Source organism: Brugia malayi, assembly GCF_000002995.4.
Source record: "Brugia malayi strain FR3 genome assembly, contig: Bm_v4_Chr2_contig_001, whole genome shotgun sequence".
NCBI classification, from domain to species: Eukaryota; Metazoa; Nematoda; class Chromadorea; order Rhabditida; family Onchocercidae; genus Brugia; species Brugia malayi.
Window position 1 is genome coordinate 4451530 of NW_025062476.1, and position 17068 is coordinate 4468597.

The 17068-nt window shown below is 28.2% G+C and overlaps 4 protein-coding genes across 7 annotated transcripts; 1 reads left to right on the forward strand and 3 right to left on the reverse strand.

Moving 5' to 3' along the window:
- Positions 1-1378: 1378 nt before the first annotated feature.
- Positions 1379-2419, reverse strand: Bm8648 (Dynein light chain type 1 family protein; the record flags this gene model as incomplete). Its single annotated transcript, XM_001896392.1, has 3 exons — positions 1379-1573; positions 1836-1947; positions 2388-2419. The coding sequence occupies 3 exons, from the start codon at positions 2417-2419 to the stop codon at positions 1379-1381; spliced, it is 339 nt and encodes a 112-aa protein (XP_001896427.1).
- Positions 2420-4734: 2315 nt separating this feature from the next.
- On the reverse strand, positions 4735-5420 carry Bm7228 (BETA3 protein, putative; the record flags this gene model as incomplete). 2 transcript variants are annotated; one of them, XM_001896391.1, is made up of 2 exons in its annotated part: positions 4735-4827; positions 5229-5420. In XM_001896391.1, 2 exons carry the CDS (start codon positions 5418-5420, stop codon positions 4735-4737), a joined length of 285 nt encoding a protein of 94 aa, XP_001896426.1. The 2 variants fall into 2 exon arrangements, with proteins under 2 accessions (XP_001896426.1, XP_042934317.1); XM_043078383.1 differs by lacking the exon at positions 4735-4827 and having other exon boundaries at positions 5172-5420.
- A 1496-nt stretch (positions 5421-6916) lies between these two features.
- Bm4563 (Ctr copper transporter family protein) lies at positions 6917-9201 on the forward strand (the record flags this gene model as incomplete). The annotated part of the gene is made up of 4 exons (XM_043078384.1): positions 6917-6992; positions 7894-7953; positions 8313-8460; positions 8991-9201. The coding sequence occupies 4 exons, from the start codon at positions 6917-6919 to the stop codon at positions 9199-9201; spliced, it is 495 nt and encodes a 164-aa protein (XP_042934318.1).
- A 693-nt stretch (positions 9202-9894) lies between these two features.
- Positions 9895-14652, reverse strand: Bm2418 (Histidine acid phosphatase family protein; the record flags this gene model as incomplete). 3 transcript variants are annotated; one of them, XM_043078385.1, is made up of 13 exons in its annotated part: positions 9895-10023; positions 10113-10204; positions 10410-10470; positions 10690-10824; positions 11649-11729; positions 11875-11972; positions 12062-12155; positions 12660-12746; positions 12907-13002; positions 13201-13380; positions 13627-13722; positions 14004-14099; positions 14575-14652. In XM_043078385.1, the coding sequence occupies 13 exons, from the start codon at positions 14650-14652 to the stop codon at positions 9895-9897; spliced, it is 1323 nt and encodes a 440-aa protein (XP_042934319.1). The 3 variants fall into 3 exon arrangements, with proteins under 3 accessions (XP_042934319.1, XP_042934320.1, XP_042934321.1); XM_043078386.1 differs by lacking the exons at positions 14004-14099; positions 14575-14652 and having other exon boundaries at positions 13627-13716; XM_043078387.1 differs by lacking the exons at positions 11875-11972; positions 12062-12155; positions 12660-12746; ... (3 more) ...; positions 14004-14099; positions 14575-14652 and having other exon boundaries at positions 11649-11681.
- Positions 14653-17068: the final 2416 nt, after the last annotated feature.

The following is a 17068-nucleotide window of genomic DNA, read 5'->3' on the forward strand; positions in this document are numbered from 1 at the left end:
TGCCTTTTTTCATTAACATTTTATACTGCTTTCAAATTACAATTTATTGAGATTATAGTATTTTAACAAATGAGACACTTTCTTCCTTAATGCGCTTATTTAATTTTTTAATTTTGGATTGATAAAGAGTAAAGCAAAATATTGCGATGTTTGAACGGAGAAATTAAAACTCTATCTGTCAATTTGGAAATCGATAAAAGAATTTGAGTTTTTCCTCAAATCCTAGAATATAATTTAAGAATTATATGACACGGACAAATCATTCAATGACTGAACGATCAAAAAGGATTCTTAGAAAAAGAAAAGAATGTGAAGTAAGTATAAGATATTTTGTTATTGACTTAGCTCATTAAAATTCAAAGTATGTCATACTTTAAACAGATGACATTAAGTAATATATTTCTAAAGAAAAATTTTAACTTCTGTTTACATTACAAGGTAATCTTGTCATAGCACATACAAGAGGTAAATTTTAGAAACATGAATATATAGTCAGAGGTTAATAGCTAAATTAACAGTAAACGGGACAAGTATTACAATAAAGTTAACTAGCCATGCTATGAATTTTCAACAATACAAATGAATAAAATTATGCTAAGAAGTTATTAAATAGGGAAAAGACAGAAAAAGATAAATCTCTATACATCAGTCCAGAATTTAAAAAATTGAAAACAATTACTGAAAACTAGGGCAAATAACTCTTTAGAATCTTTTATCCATTTAAAAAATTCCTAAATATTAGAAAGAAAGGTAATGATAAAAATAAAATGTGCTTATTAGAGCTATGTACTGACAATCGCTGACATTACTAATGAGTAATGATAAAATAGCAAAAATTAGAAAACACAGAAGGAAATAAAAAAGGAAAATGAAACTGCAGAAGAAAGCAATCAATAAAGAATTTATTCAACTTTTTTTAAAAGTTTTCTTCATTGCAAATATAACTGAATCATCAGTAACTATATATTTTGAATAGGTGAGATACTAAAAAATTCAAAAACTTTTTTCTTGGGCTTATTATTTTAATTTCAATTACCCATTTAGATTTTCATACTTTAGATTTTTTAAATGAAATCAGAAATTCCTGACAGTAAGTTTGACGATGATAACTCAGAATGTTATTATATTATCATTCTCACAGTGGCCAATCCAGATATCCACACACTTGCGCAAAATATAAGGTAATGAGAAACGTGAACTGGTTCAAAATGAATTATCAGTTCTTATCAAAATGAAATTATCAGAATTATCAGTCCCTCTGAAGTGTGAGAAATATGGATGTTTGTCCAATTTCATTAATAGATAAATAAACAAAATCATTTTACATATTTCAAAATTACTTCCTAAAAAAACAGTAAATTTGTGGAGGAAAAGAAATTTAATCTATCTTGTACAAAATAATAGAAATTCTGGAATAAATGAGATGTACATAAAGAGTGCATTCCACATGTGACCCGAAGTTTCTTCCAACTATACAATTCCAACATGGTCCTGTCAATTCATCGAAATGCTTCTTAATTGTTGAAGCGACTTCATTTTCCGTCGAACAATGACCCAACGCTTTCCTTACAACCTGAATTCAATTTTTGTTTTCCTGAATAACTTTACAAAAATGAGATATCCACACAATTCATTTCATTAAATTTAATACTGTTGCATATAAAGGTTTAGAACGATGGAAAATCTATTTTAACTTTAGCCAACTAAATATCCATTATGTATTTGTTCTTTATGGTTTACCTTTAGTTAAATTTATCAAGATCGATAGATATAAGCTTTGATAGAATTCAATTATTTAGTTCTTTTCTTTTACCGTTTAATTTTAACTTACTGACCTCTTTAACGACTTCTTGCAATTTTTCATCCAAATTTGTTGAACGTATGGTAACTTCTGGTGATCGAAATACTTTTGCCGTAACAGCATTGTGCCATCGTCGGGATTGCCGTCTAGAAAGAAAGACCATCGTATAATGCCGTAATGGAGTTAAAATAAAGTGTTAGAGAAAAGATTAATTACAAATGTTTTTGTAACATTCATTTCAGACTCTAAAGCCAACGTTCATTATCATTGTGCGTATGAAGTTAAATGAGTGTGAAGTTAAATGTAATTATTCACTGAAAAAAAAATTTTTTTTTTATGGGTATTTAAAGTTAGAAAATTCTCTTTCACTCTTTCTAGTCAATTTAATCCTTGGAAGAGTGGAAAATACGGTATGTTGGCTGATATGAAATATGAAGACTTTAGAAGTTCTACTTGTCTTTTTGTTCACTTACTTTTGTTTTTTTTATTTTTATTGATTTCGACAGAGATAGGAGGGTAGAACTAGCTAACAACTTCGACTAATTCAGCGAAAGTTTACCTTATTGATTGAAAATGAAGTGCAAACCTGAGCTGACTGAATCGTTGCTTACCAAACATAATTTACGCTTTCTATGAAACGGGAAATATCAATAAATTGATTTGATTTAAATTAATATTCATCGATGCTCATAATTCCCATCTTCTTCATCGTCAATTTATACGCTTCATTTGACAAAAAGCAACTTGTCCAAACAACATTCAAAAATTATGGAAATTAAATTTAAATAACTAATCTAAGCTGCAAATTCACCTTCAGTTGGATGAATAATGAAATAAAGTCAGTAACAGTTTTATAATTCAGAAGGTTTGCAAGAATAAATATTTAAAATTTGGTGAGATCAATTTGACCAAAATGATAGATTTAGTTGCAATGTAACTGATTGAAGCCATGAAGCCTTATTGTTTTTTAAAAAATAGATCAGTCTAATATTTAATTAATATTTTATTATTGACATTCCACTGCTTGAATGCTTGCTTTCATTCAAAAACAATTCATTTTATTTTTGATTGTATCCAATGCAATCCTGAAGAAATTTTCCTTCCATCACTCATAGTTTTTGTTTCTGTGTTTCCATCACAGTTATAAATCATTAATTACTCCTTATACTTTGTCTATTTGTTTACAAAGTAAATACTTTGAAAGAATCTGGATAAAGTCATATATCTTTCAAGTATCACATTCTATTTCACTCTTATCCAATTCTTCTACTGTATCATAATAAATGAGAACCATTAATAATGTGCACATTAAAAGTTGTTTAAAATAATGAGTATCTTGAAGATTATAAATTTAACAATTTTGCTACTTTAAATTCAATAAAGTCCGTCCTTATGTGTCAGAAAATTTTTTAGTTGTTTTTTCTTTAATTCAGTTAAATCTAACTTCTTCTATTTCCATCACTTTTGTAACTTATCATTAGTTGCTTGAACAGCCTACACAGCCTTTCTGCCTAATTTAAAATAAACAGTTAAACTTAATTGTTGGATGTAAGGTAGATGAGGTCATCCAATTTTTCAATAAGATTTAACATAAAGCAATTTCTGTAAATTTAGTCGCATGAAATGCAATGAATAATTTCATTAATTTAAATCAAATTCATGACATCATCTATATTTATATTTTAATATTAGTATTGAAATATATTAGCTGTAAATAATAGTAATTATTCAAGCCATTTTATCAATAGCAATTTTGGTATCAGCACATTATTGCTATATAATTGCTGTTTGCCTTCCAATTACTCGAAATATTATTCATGCTAACAAGTATCAAGCAAAAGTAAAATATAAATTGATGAAATCAACCTTTAATATCAGAGAATCGAAAACAGTGCTGCTTTCTGGTTTCTAATTAACGATATTAAGCATTCTTTTTTCTACAACCTTAAATTGTGTACCTATACTCCAGATGAAAGAAAGATTTATTCATTTCAAGACTAATCAAAAATATTGTATAAAATTTAAAAAAAAAAAAAAATTATTTTTTGTTAGACAGTATTCAGACAATATTCGTAAATCTTGGAATTGAGAAAGTGCCAAAAATACATTAAAAAAAAAAAAAAAAAAACAAAGACATGCAGGAAAGAAATAAAACTAATTGAATCATTGAAAGAAATAAATTAAAGAAATATGCGTGAATGTAGTGAGTGAAGAAGTGTGAAGAAGTCAAATTAGAGTTAGAGTTCATTCTGGGATAGAACATATAAAATCCATTAATTCCTCAATTTTCAATATTCATTTTTTATCATTTAACAGAGAACTAATACCAAAGTTCTTGTCTGAAATGAAAAACACTTATTGCAAAAACTTTAACCAAAAGTGCTTTATGCTTTTTAAAAACATTAATTCAGTATTTTTTAATATCAGTGTTGTACCATAGAATTCCTCTGCTCATTTTCAATTTTTCTTTGTTTTTCTTCTAATCGATCTTACTGATCAAAATTCTATAACTTAAACAAATAGAACAAACCAGTGGTACTATGAGATTACAAGTAACACAATTTATGTGTATGTGTAAAATCTAGCAGCAACAGTGCAACGACTGACGCCAATTGTTAAGTGTCGGTTAGCATCTGATGTCTAAGAAATCAGTTGTTATGAATATTGTTTTCCCAATTGATCAAAGATTAAAAAATCAAACTTTCAAACTTTCTGAAGAAGGTATAACAATTTAACTATCACTGCATTAATTTCAGTTTTCAAAAATAAGCTCTCAAATCTCCACTAAATTACACTTTTTTTGATTCACTTTTAGCCAAGTATACAGACTAATTTCTATGAAATTTAGTAGTCATCCAAGAGAGATGCTTACATTGACTGAAATACCATTATACAGTAACATTATTTTAAAAAAAATAAAAAACAAAAAAAAATCAAGGCCGCATGTCAGAAGAACTGAATGAAATGTTGAGGAGCTGCTGTTGAAGATGATGAATTATGCGGCGCATTTCTTCGATTGCACTTGCCTGCAAAATTCAACTGCATAAATAGCGCATTTTTTCGCACGAAGTATCATCTTTCGACTTTAAGTTTTGGCATTTAAAAAAAAGGAAAACTAAGGATTACGTACACTTATGATTTTAGCTTAGGAAAATAACGAATCAAGAAGGAGATTGAGAAACGAAAGTGAATTCATCAAAAGATTATATCTTTATACGGCTAGAATGAAAGATCAATAGTATATCAAAAGTTTTAGTTAAGAGATCGTTGAGCTGTAAATTGAGATAAAAATTGTAAATTGAGCTGTAAAGTTGAATAATAAGCATTGTGTTCATTGCACATATTTATTTGAAAGTTGCAAAAGAAATACCTAAGTTATTTCCAAAACAAAAAAAAAAAAAAAAAAATGAAACTGTATGATTCGCACCTGCATTAGAATGTGATTTTTAGCCAATAGCAAAGTGGCAATTTTAGACAATTTTCTCACCGATGTACCATTGGCATAAGGTAATATAACTCTCAAATCATCAAATGCTTCATTAAGATCATGCATACGGCAACGTTCACGTAAATTGATGTTTAGCCGAGTTGTTTGATTCACCGAAGGGATAGAAGACATTTGCAGATTCTGAAGTAGCTTTTGTTATAGATGAAAAAATAAATAATAATTTATTCTACGCCTTTATTAAAATAATATTCATCATAAATCTAAAAAAAAAAAAACTTACTCCTTAGCTACAAATTCTTCCAAGTTGAAATTCGTCAACTACTATCTTAATTTATTTCCTTAGCTACAAATTCTTCCAAGTTGAAATTCGTCAACTACTATCTTAATTTATTTCCTTAGCTACAAATTCTTCCAAGTTGAAATTCGTCAACTACTATCTTAATTTATTTCCTTAGCTACAAATTCTTCCAAGTTGAAATTCGTCAACTATTGTTGAATTGTTCTACCGACTACCGTAATCCTTAAACTGATAAAACAAAGTGAATGTTAAGAATGAATGCCTCGAAACTGAGCCAAACGAACTAAATTCAATGTGACAACTTATTATGGATATGAGAAAGGCGGAGATCTCTTCTCTCATCCATAATGACAGCATTCAAATATGAGTGGCAGTTCTGCAAATGTCGCACAGTAAGCAAACATTAAGCATTCAGCTATTGACCGATCAAAAATTTCAACACTTCTGTCAGTATATCACACTGAAATACATAAAAAATGTAATCATATAATCACTCACTTTAATTCTACGTTTAAAACTAGCTAAGTTCACGTGTAAACGTAAAAGATTAAATATTGAAATATATGATTAGATAGTGACAGCAGTATAACCCAACCCTGTTTATCAAACCTCAATTTTGCATATATAGCTATGTGTTTTTCGAATTGAATTGAAATTTTAAGAATCTTTTGGCAAATTTCGACATTGAAAAGCAGATGAACAGATGTCATTAACACGCTTGAAAGCACGTATTCCAAATTTAATTATTGGTCAGTTCGATAAATAAAATACAGAACAAAGAGATTTAGTCATAGATAATAATTGAAGTAGTAATTCTTCTCTGATCTAAATGCATCATCATTCAGAAGAATTGCAAACTGCAAATTAGATGAATTGCAAGTTACAAGAGAATTTCATATAGCATTTCATTTGCTTTGCAATTCTCAGTTCACCAATATCACTTTTACAATTCCTGAATTTACCGCCCCAGCATTAAAATAAATTACATATCTGCTAAGCATAACCACATCCTAAACATATTAGAATTATAATCTTCATTGGCTATGTCCTCGACATTTGCGCCCAATTCAGTCTTTCTCATTTTAAAATCCCTGCTCAAATCTCCGATATTTGCAATTTCAGTTAATTATGAAATCTCTCACTTTAAACTACCGCCTGCTTACTACTAAACTTCGTGTGCTGTGACACTATTGCTAGTTTCAACTTTATGTCTTACTTTTGTTGTTGTCTTCGGTTGTGTGTTGAGTGATGGCATAGAGTTTGTTGTAGATACGTGTGCTCGAGAATGACCTTTCTGTATGATATGATAAGACTGATAACTTCGACCACTAATCAGATAGTGAGCAATGAGAGAAACAACTCGTTGTGGATGAACTCGATGGTCCTTCATTTCACCAAGCACGAATTCATTCTGGTCAATTTCTGGAAGACCGGAACGGTCCTTGGTTGGTTATTTATTTTTATTATGCTACATAAATCATCTTTTTTTATCTTTTCTTTTTCATTATATGATTATTTCCCATATACCTTTCTGTTGGATGAATAGCCTGAAATGAAGAATAGCCTGAAATGAGAATAGCCTGAAATGGGGAATAGCCTGAAATGAAGAGTAGCCTGAAATGGAGAATTAAAGAGTAGTTCAGACTGCTCTTTACTTCAGGATTAAAGAGTAGCCTGAAATGAAGGATGGCTACAACTATGTGTGTGTGAACAGAGATTAGTAAAAGCTCAGTCATCTGACCAATGTACTGAAGAAAAATAGGCGAAATTTTGGTTTTATTTACACGTCAGTGACTTACAATAAATGTAATACTTTGTTATTTTGTTTATATCATGTACGTGAGATCAGTTGAACTGATAGTAAAGAGTACTGGCTAAGATCGATTAGATTGTTGTAGCTATCGAAGTAAGCAGTACAAGTGATAAGCAGCAACTTCATTGTTTGGAGAAGATGAATAATTTTCATTTTCACTAGATATCAAGGTTGAAAGGGTGACAAGTCAAAGAGTGTCAAGGGCAAAATTTTCAGTTTTACTATTCTTCTCATTGTGTAATATCAGAATGCTATTTTTGTGTTGGGAAAAAACTTAGCAGCAGTTAAGCGAATGCATTTTACCATTGTTTATGAAGTAGACTTATGGCTCAAAATTTTCCGCCATTGAGTACAGGAAGGACTTGGATAAAGATGAATGAAACGAACGTAAGCATTGGTAATGGAGTGGAATGGGGTGAAACCATTAATAAGTCTTCTGTGGTAAGTTCATTAGTGGCTATTGTAACTTTTTCCACAGATAAGTTAACTCCTTACCTCTGTCAGTCCTACTTTTTTGTACTTCTTGATTTCAGGATTGTCCGTGTCTGTGCTTATCGTTTTCTTGTTAAGCGTCTTATATGAAGCAGTTAAAGGTATCTATTTTGCTTTACTACTTTTCAGATTAAATTTATATAAATAATGTTGAATATTTAATAATTAAATCAACTAAATGAATCATATTTTGTTTTATCAAGATAACAGAAATCATGGCTTCTGGTCACGTAAATTGTATACTTTTTGTCCTTAGGATATAAACTCCAAATGTTTATTCTTTTGTCATTCTTTCGATATTAACGATGAAAATTCCATGCCTTAGATTTCACGTATCTTACTATAACACTATTTCAGTTCAACGCCTTACGAATTATCTAAACGGAAGAAATATTCATACATAGAATTATCTGTGCTTGATGAAATGCTTGTGCAGTAGATTTAGTATTTCTGCTTGCAGCTCTTCGTTTATATTTTGCTCGAAATCGTGCCGTTGAACTACAGAATCGACGTATTCAATCAAACATTGTCATTCGAGAGTCATCGGAACACATTGACAGTGTGAGCACTGAAATGATCTCATACTCGCCAATTCTCGGATTTAGTGGGTAGGTTTAAGTTTTCAGTTGCAATTAGAAAAGCTTGTCACTGAAGATTGATAAGGAAATAGTATTTAGTTTTTTAATATGGTTCAAACAGAAGAATTATAGTAAAAAATTGTGTAACTATTAGAAAGAATAACATGATATTTAACTTTCGTTTCGGTTGCAAACTTTTTGATGAGCGATGATTTTTTTACTGAGTTTTCCTGCGTATTTCACAGCATTGTTTTGTTTGGACATTGAACTCGTCGACTGTAGCCATGAGTGAGCATTTTAGCTAGTAATCAATCCTCATGAAATTGAAATTTATATTAGACTATTTTTTCCTTTTTTTTTTTTAAATCAAGTACTGTTTAAATAATATTTGGGGTTGTATTCATACTAGCGAATTTTTTGTTTTTATTTATTTCTGCTCATTTTTAGTGAAGTAAAGAGTTTCGTATTTCATAGATTTAGCTAATTTTACGCTAAATTGATGCAAATGCGTGTTTTAGTAATATTGCTGCAAGATCTTTTTTGATAAGCATGATTTACAGATTTCGGGCATTGAAACAACTTTTCACGTTTTACCGAATAGTGCAGTCATCGTTATATTTTGCTCAAATACTTCTGGCTTATACTTTAATGCTTATCGCAATGACTTTTAATGTTTGGATAATACTTGGGATTGTATTCGGCGAAGCGACTGGTTATTTTCTTTTTTCCGAAGAACCGAATTCTAATGAAAACATTGAAACAAGTTGTTGATGTTAGCGAGTTTTTTTCCTTTCCGTTTATTTTCACTCATTTTTAGTGAAGCAAAACACCTTGTTCTAATTACTATGCCAGAATCTTTCAAATTAACAGATGCTGTTCATTTCAAAACCGAAATGTTATTTCCAATAACAGTTTCAAAAAATCATTTTTTACCAATATGCTTAAATAGTGCTTTCAATCCAATAAGCTTTCTCTGCTTTTTTTTTTTGAAATTTGCTGTACATTGAATTTTAACTTTGTTTTCTTCTTTTTTTTTTTTGCTATCATCAATTTTGATTACATTTTGTTTATTGTACACTGTGCAGATTATTCGATTATTTCGTGAGATTTTATTGATCATTTAACAGGTGCTAATAAAAAATTCACAGTTTTTCCTACTCAGTAAAATTCATAACTTTCAGAAAAACATTTTGAAACGTTAAGACCTAAACAATATAAGAAAATAAGTGAAATAGCTTGTTGAGAACGGGCTCATCTCCGTTATTTCTATGGAAATGTTTTGACCAAATTCAACGACTTCTTTGATAGTCTTTTTTTTTTTTAATTTCATCGTATTCCCTATTTTCTTTGGGAATACGTTTTTCTTACAGCTAAGAAAAGCTGCAAAAAATAAAAAGTTTTTTTTTTTTTGTGGTCGTAATCCAATGGGAAATGAGAGAAAAAGAATTTCAAGAAATTTCAATTTCAAGATATAAAGACTTGTAAAAGTAATAAAATGTAGGCAACAGGAGCAAGTGTTACTGTTGAAGTTGCTTTTGTTTCATATTCATCTGGATTGAAAGATGTTCTCTTGGATTTTGTATCCTGACATAACTGCAATGAAATCAATTTAAAATTTCTTCCGTCTATTCTGAAAATATTCTCTCACATACGACAAAATTTTTTTTTTTGGTAAATCATACTTCATCTTCATTTCCTGGATAATAAACAATTCCATTAGTGCGGAATTTTTCGTAATTGCAGAAACCATTCGAGTCCATATGTTCTGAGCAATCTAAACTGATAGATGCATTTAATAGACAATTAATTTAAAGTGAATTTAAATGGAACTTCACAGTTACTTAAAAGGAGGCAATTCTCATTTTAAAACTATAATTTATAGTCATTTGTTTCATGAATTAACTCCATTAAGAAAAAAGACATTAATACAGTGAGGTATTTCATAAAATTTATAAAATAAATATTAAACAGATACTAACGGTCAAGTAAATCAGTAACGTCTTCTAACTGATCTTCAGTGAAATCGCGGTGATAATAGACCTAAAAAAATTTTGGATTAATTGCATTTTTAATTTATACTTACTTCAAAATGACTGGCTAACTTTGTTCAATGTACTCAAATATGACAAATTACTCACTTAATGTTTTTCAGAATTAATCTTAACAATAAACTATCGATCAGGTAATTTTCCTAAAATCTTGTTTCGTAAAAACTTCTGCAGAAGTTATTTCAAATAGTAAACAATAAACAATAAATACTTTCAATCCTGGTCCATTTGTTGTATTCCAGAGTTCAAAGAACATGGCAGCTGAATATTTTGGATATCCACCATTAATCAAAATTTTATGTTTAGCATCCAAAGTACACATTAATGCTGCTAGTGTTGTATCATGCTATGAAAATAACATTTGAAATAATCTAATGTTTAACTTTTCCTTAATTTTCAATAGTTTCAAACTGTAAATTTTCAGAAAATTTTACTTTTTCTGATTGTTGCATTATAGAAGATTTCGTTTACGAATTATTTGAACAGTTTTTCAAATGCATAGCTTTAGAGAAGGAAATAAATAGCATTAGAGATTATTTATGCTTTAGATTATTTATTTATTTAGAGATTATTTATGTAAATTCAAGTTATTGATGATTTCAATTTAGGAAAAAAAGTGATGATTCAGCGAGTGATCATAAATAGGAATGATAATTCAGGAAAATGATCTTATCTTTAATTGAAAATATAAACCGATCTTTGATACTTATATAAAAATACAAAAAAAAAGAATTTCCATCTTTTTTCTTGACTTATTTCCTCTTCTCAACTAGTGCCAATGCTTTTTAGATTTTATTATTGATTCTCAATTACACCGTTAATTTTATTTTACATATACTTTCTTAAGATTGTTATGTTATTTTGAATCGATCATTTCTATCAAATGATATAGGAATATTTCGAAAAGCACTTCAGACTTGCATATAGCTTGGAAATTTCAACAAGAATAATTCTAAGATTACTTACTAATCAAATTGTCTGATCTATCTTTAGTCAAATGTTTGGCGTCACAGAGATAAACCTATTTTAGACAACTAGGAATGACAGTTGGAGTTTAGTGGAACAAAATATTAGTCAATTCAAATTCTTTACAATTGCATGTAGTTGGCTAAGATATTATTGTTCTCAAGGTGATGCTATTAAAATTAATAATATACTTTTTTAACTTACCGCTGAATATGCATAATACTTGAGATCCTTCATCCATGTGCAATTAGCACTTTCAAAATTTTCGGATTTCAAACAATGCAGCTGTAATTCACAATAAAAGTGAAATATTTGAAAGTGAAACACAAATTTATAGATGCTTAAATAGTTAAGTTGAATTTCAACATTAACTTAACATCTATAATTAAACTATTTAAAAAATGGAAATTCAGTTACGCATTATTTTAACCTTCAAGTCGAAATGATTCAACATTGACCAAAGAATACTACCACCTCGAATTTTTCCAATTTCATGTTTGAAATCAACTTCCTCAAATGGTTGTAAATCTGTAATTTACTATTTCAATTGTCACTTTGCAATAAAATTTTTCGTGTAAATTTCTAAACAGTCATTGAATTTGTGCGACATTTCTTACTTAAACCATTTTCATAATTTTGAATTTCATTGTTTAATTGTTCCAATTGATCGTATAGAAGACTGCTAACAGGTGTAGTAAATGCATGCATTTTCTGAAAATTTGTTTTTATCTAATGGAAATGATTAACATTCAGATCCGATGATTCATCTATGAAAATGTAAAAAGATTATTAAAAAATTTCTAAACAGTCATTGAATTTGTGTAACATTCCTTACTTAAACCATTTTCATAATTTTGAATTTCAAAATGTAAACAAAGTACTGGCAAAAAAAAAAAAAAAAAAATTAATAAAGCTGTCTGAAATTAGCAATGAGATAGATAGAATAAAACTAAATTATAATATTTTTACAGTAAAAGGAGCCTTCTGTAAACATTAAATATTTTTGATTACGGATTTTGTAAACTCTATTATTTGGACTCAGATTCAGAAGCTATTCATCGATAATCATGATAATTGTCAACATGATTAGCCTTGATGACAAATATTCACTCAAACATCAAAACAGCTTGTCTTATGTGTTTTCCTGATTGCTTTAAATAGTTATTTCAAAGTTTTCTTAATTAAGGAAAATGAGAAATGAACGTTCACACAAACCTCACAATAAAATGTGTCTACACAGAACCATACATCAGTGAGTGCTATTGATTGTTTACATATTGTCTCCAATTCTTTTAAAACTTTCTGAAAGTTTCAAAATTATTCTATTTTCGTACATAATTCATATTCGCATCAGTTCCAAATTATTTTAAAAGAAATTACAAAAATTATACTTTATAAGAAAAAATACATTTTATAGCTTCCTTAATAATAATTATTTTTCATATGTTTTTTTTTTTAATACCACATAATTTTTCGTTAAATTTTTCCATTCAGGTGTTTGCTGTACCATTTTTGAGAGCCACTCTTGTCGTGGACAATTTGCATCAGGATTTCCTATCTAAAATTTTATTAATATTTTTTTTTTTTTTTTGTTGTTTGCTTGTTGAAATCTGAAAATTAAAAAAAAAATCAATACATGAAATTTAGAAGAACAAAGTTTTTTTATCGAAAAATTCTTTTCAATGATTATTAACTAGCTTTATCAATTGCATATAAAATATGATAAGAAAATACACTGAATGAAATGTATGCTAACGTAATCAGTTTCATCAGCAACTGTATGTATTGGGACTGCGACAAAACCGCGCGGCCATTCTGTCGCGTTCGGGAAGTCGATACCAATGCGCTCATTCTGAGATGGATTATTGTAAAATCCAATAAAATTTGCCATAGCGCTCATTAAAGTTCTGTTCACGTCCGTTGAGCGTACGTATATCTGAAGTGAGACAATATAATTTTGCGTTTTCAAGCAAAATACGTCTCTTCTAGGAATTGAAAAATTTAAAGTAATTGTATTTGAGTATTCATTAATTGACTCATTCTTTTGAAAGACTGATTGCAAAGAAAAAAAAGAATATCTGCATGATACATAGATTCTTTTTCCATAAAAGTTTGATCCAAAAAAAAATTTGATTGAAAGTGCCAATAATACACCAAATTTCAAAACAATATAATAATATACCTGATGTGCATCATAATATGGACTGAGAAAATTAAGTGAGTCAACATAACGATTGTAAATAATCTTTCCTAATTTAACTTGTTGTGCCATTCCCTCCTATAAAATTAAATTAGCAATAACAAAATTGCTAACTATTTCAATGGTTTTAATTTCAATTTCATGATCAATTTCATTCCTTCATCTTACTTCTTTATCTGTGTCATTTTTTTTTCTCTCTACTTTACTTTGATTAGGATTTGAAATTGCATTTCTGAATTGTATTTTTCCACCACCACTCTCTGAATATATTATATAGTTAATCAAAATAAGGTAAATATAATTTAAAAAGGAAAAATCAAAATAATACCAATTATCAATACCATAATAATATAACTTACCGCTGTAAGCTGTCCTTTTCCTTGAGGCCAATGTTGTGTCTGTATCGGATAACCTTTGCATGATTGTATAGGTGAACGATCACCATGTCTCCAGATCTTAATATTTTAGAGAAATTATAGTATACTGTCATAATTTTGATGAACAAACAGTTTTTGGTTAGAAATGATTTGCTCAGATTTTGAAATGTTAAAAAAAAAAAAAAAAAAAAACAAAAACAATGAGAAAAGAAAAGATGTATTAGCCATTTATTCTTAACAAAATCATCACAATATCATTAAATATTTTGATATCAGTTAATGTTAAATGATATATATCATCACTTATCCATGCAAAAATATTTTATGATTCATTTTTTAACTAAGCTTATTTTTTAAAGCTGATTTTTTTTTTTTTTTTTGATTGTGAAATGATTTGCAGCATAAAAGAATCCTTTGTTGAATAACTACATCTCTAAATGTTTATATGTATTTTTCGAGAATACAACCTAGTTCCCCTGCTACAGTATTTTGAAATTATTCCACATTAAAAAAATGAATTCATTTTAATAGTATTTCAATATGCAAGAATTACCGCCTGAAGAAGTAAAAGTTCATCGCATTCTACCAGTAACAGAATTGCAATAACAATTAACAATTGAATACTGTGCATTTGTGATCTAAAAGTGACACAACTGTGGAATTATAATGCAAATCTTACACATATTTTATATAATGAATGAATGCTTCTTAGGAAATTATTTTTTTTTTAAAGCAACCAATTGCTAACATTTGCATCTTTTAGAATAGAATGAAAATATTAAAGTGATTAATAATTTTGAGAGATTTAAAAGATTAATTGATGATTGTTCTTTTAAAATATCGATGTGAGTAGAATTAAACAAGCTATAAATGGTTCCACAATCAATTTAAGTAATTTTACTGAATGATATTTAATATTTGGTATTAGTTTCGATAGTATCTACTAGAAGGATAACATTCCGGTTATCCATGTAAAATATAAATAATATTAACATCTAAAGAAAAGTCAGTTATCATTGAGCGTTATCGGCAGAAATGATACTAGTTCTTTTCTTTTCTTTTTTTTTTTTAAAAAAAAAAAGTTAAAAAGTGCCGCTGTAATTTTAAATGTGTTCAAAGCAGCATGAAGAAATTGCATTATTCTAGTTTAACTCTGAAATATATTAACACTAAATACGCTAAGAAATGCAAATACGCTAATAAATATGTTTGAAAAAAAAAAAAAAACAAATGAAAAAAAGCAAAAAAGAAAATAAAAAAAAATAAAAAACCAGTCGTAACAATTACTCGGCTATTTCCTATCGTTGCACTTTTTGTCGGCGGCGAATAAAAAGTCAATATATATTTAATAGATTTATATATAAATTCCAAAAAATCCCCAAAATAGATGTGAAAGGTAATAATAGTATATTTATTGCATTGTTTTTTTTTTTTTTTCTTTTGCTCTGAGAGATCAGAAATTATATTTTGTCGTTAATATTTGTTGAATGTGAAAAAGAAAAAATTTTTTTTCATAGCAGAGCAAAATAAAGATTATATATTCAGACTATCAGAATTATTCAGTTCGAGTATAAAAAAACGTTGGAGTAAAAATAGTAGCTTCAAAATATTTCAATTGAAAATTTCGGCAATTTTTCCTTCAAGAAATGATGGATAATGTTAAGTTCAAAGAATGCCGACCGATTAAATTTTTCGCAACATTACATTGCTTTTTTGCAGTTAATGAGATAAACAGTAAGAATGTGCAATGAACAAATTTGATCAACATTTTTGTTTAAACACAAACCTTGCACAAAGTAAATAATTAAACATGTTCACTGATATGATATGATATGATAAAAATGTACTTTTGATTAAACTTGATTAAATCATAAAACATTTTAAAACAGGTTCTTCTTATGAATGTTCCATTAATTTATTTTATTAACAGTATTAAAGTCCTAGGAAATGATTTTGAAATGAAATATAATATCACAGTTGCAAGGATAGAGAAAATCTTGATGATGATACAAGAATAAAATTCTTGCACATATTGTTAAATGAATTAAATGTTAATTTAATCTTTTTATATTATTTGCATGTATGTCGATTGATTGCCGTTTTTACCAACATTTTACCGCTTATGTTGATAACAAAATAGTGTAAATAAAAAAACATCAAATTGAATAATATGCAGTAGTTGTAAGCTAATGCACTTTTCAACGTACTATTGATAAAATGTAATCATTATCATGATTATTACTGATATCCCAATCAAAACAGTAGTTGAATAATTATGCATTATTTTCACGATTTAAGGATACTTTAAAAGATTGAATGAAAATGTTGCCGTTAATAAAACTACTCTTAAAGGGCTAATTACAATATCAGTAGATAAATGTAACGATATATATATATATATATAGATAAATTATTTTATGCATCTATCATGTATAAACATTTTTAATAAAACGATTATATTAAATATGCAATATGCAAAATGCTTTAGTTTCCTTTAGAAGACAAAATCCTTTTTTTTTTTGTAATACCCATCGGACTATTTCAGCTGAGACATACAAAAGACACATTATGCTAAATGGTCTTCGAGTTTGAATAAGACCCCTTTTAACTGTATCACGCTTCAATTTCATTAAATCATTGAGAATTGATAATAAATAATATTTATTTACAAGATATATCCAAATTGTTTTGCAATTAAGCAGTGTATACTCATTTTCAGACACTGGATTCATTACTGAAATATGATGAAAAATTTTGTGACATAGTTAAAAATTGATAAATCATACTGCTAGAACATTCGACAAATTGGACGAAATGAAATCAAACTAGCAATATATCAAATTTGCAAAAGAACCAAGAATGTTGGTAAATATATCAGAGAAAATCTGCACCACAATAACAGCAGCAAGCATCCCGATAGCTTTCTCAATTTGAGACTTAATGCACTGCTTGTTTGAGTAATCTCGGTATTCCTGCTTTGAAAGTCTATTTCCAATTAGAATTGATTGCTATTACTTCGTGATGAAGTGGGGAAAAAAAGAAATCAG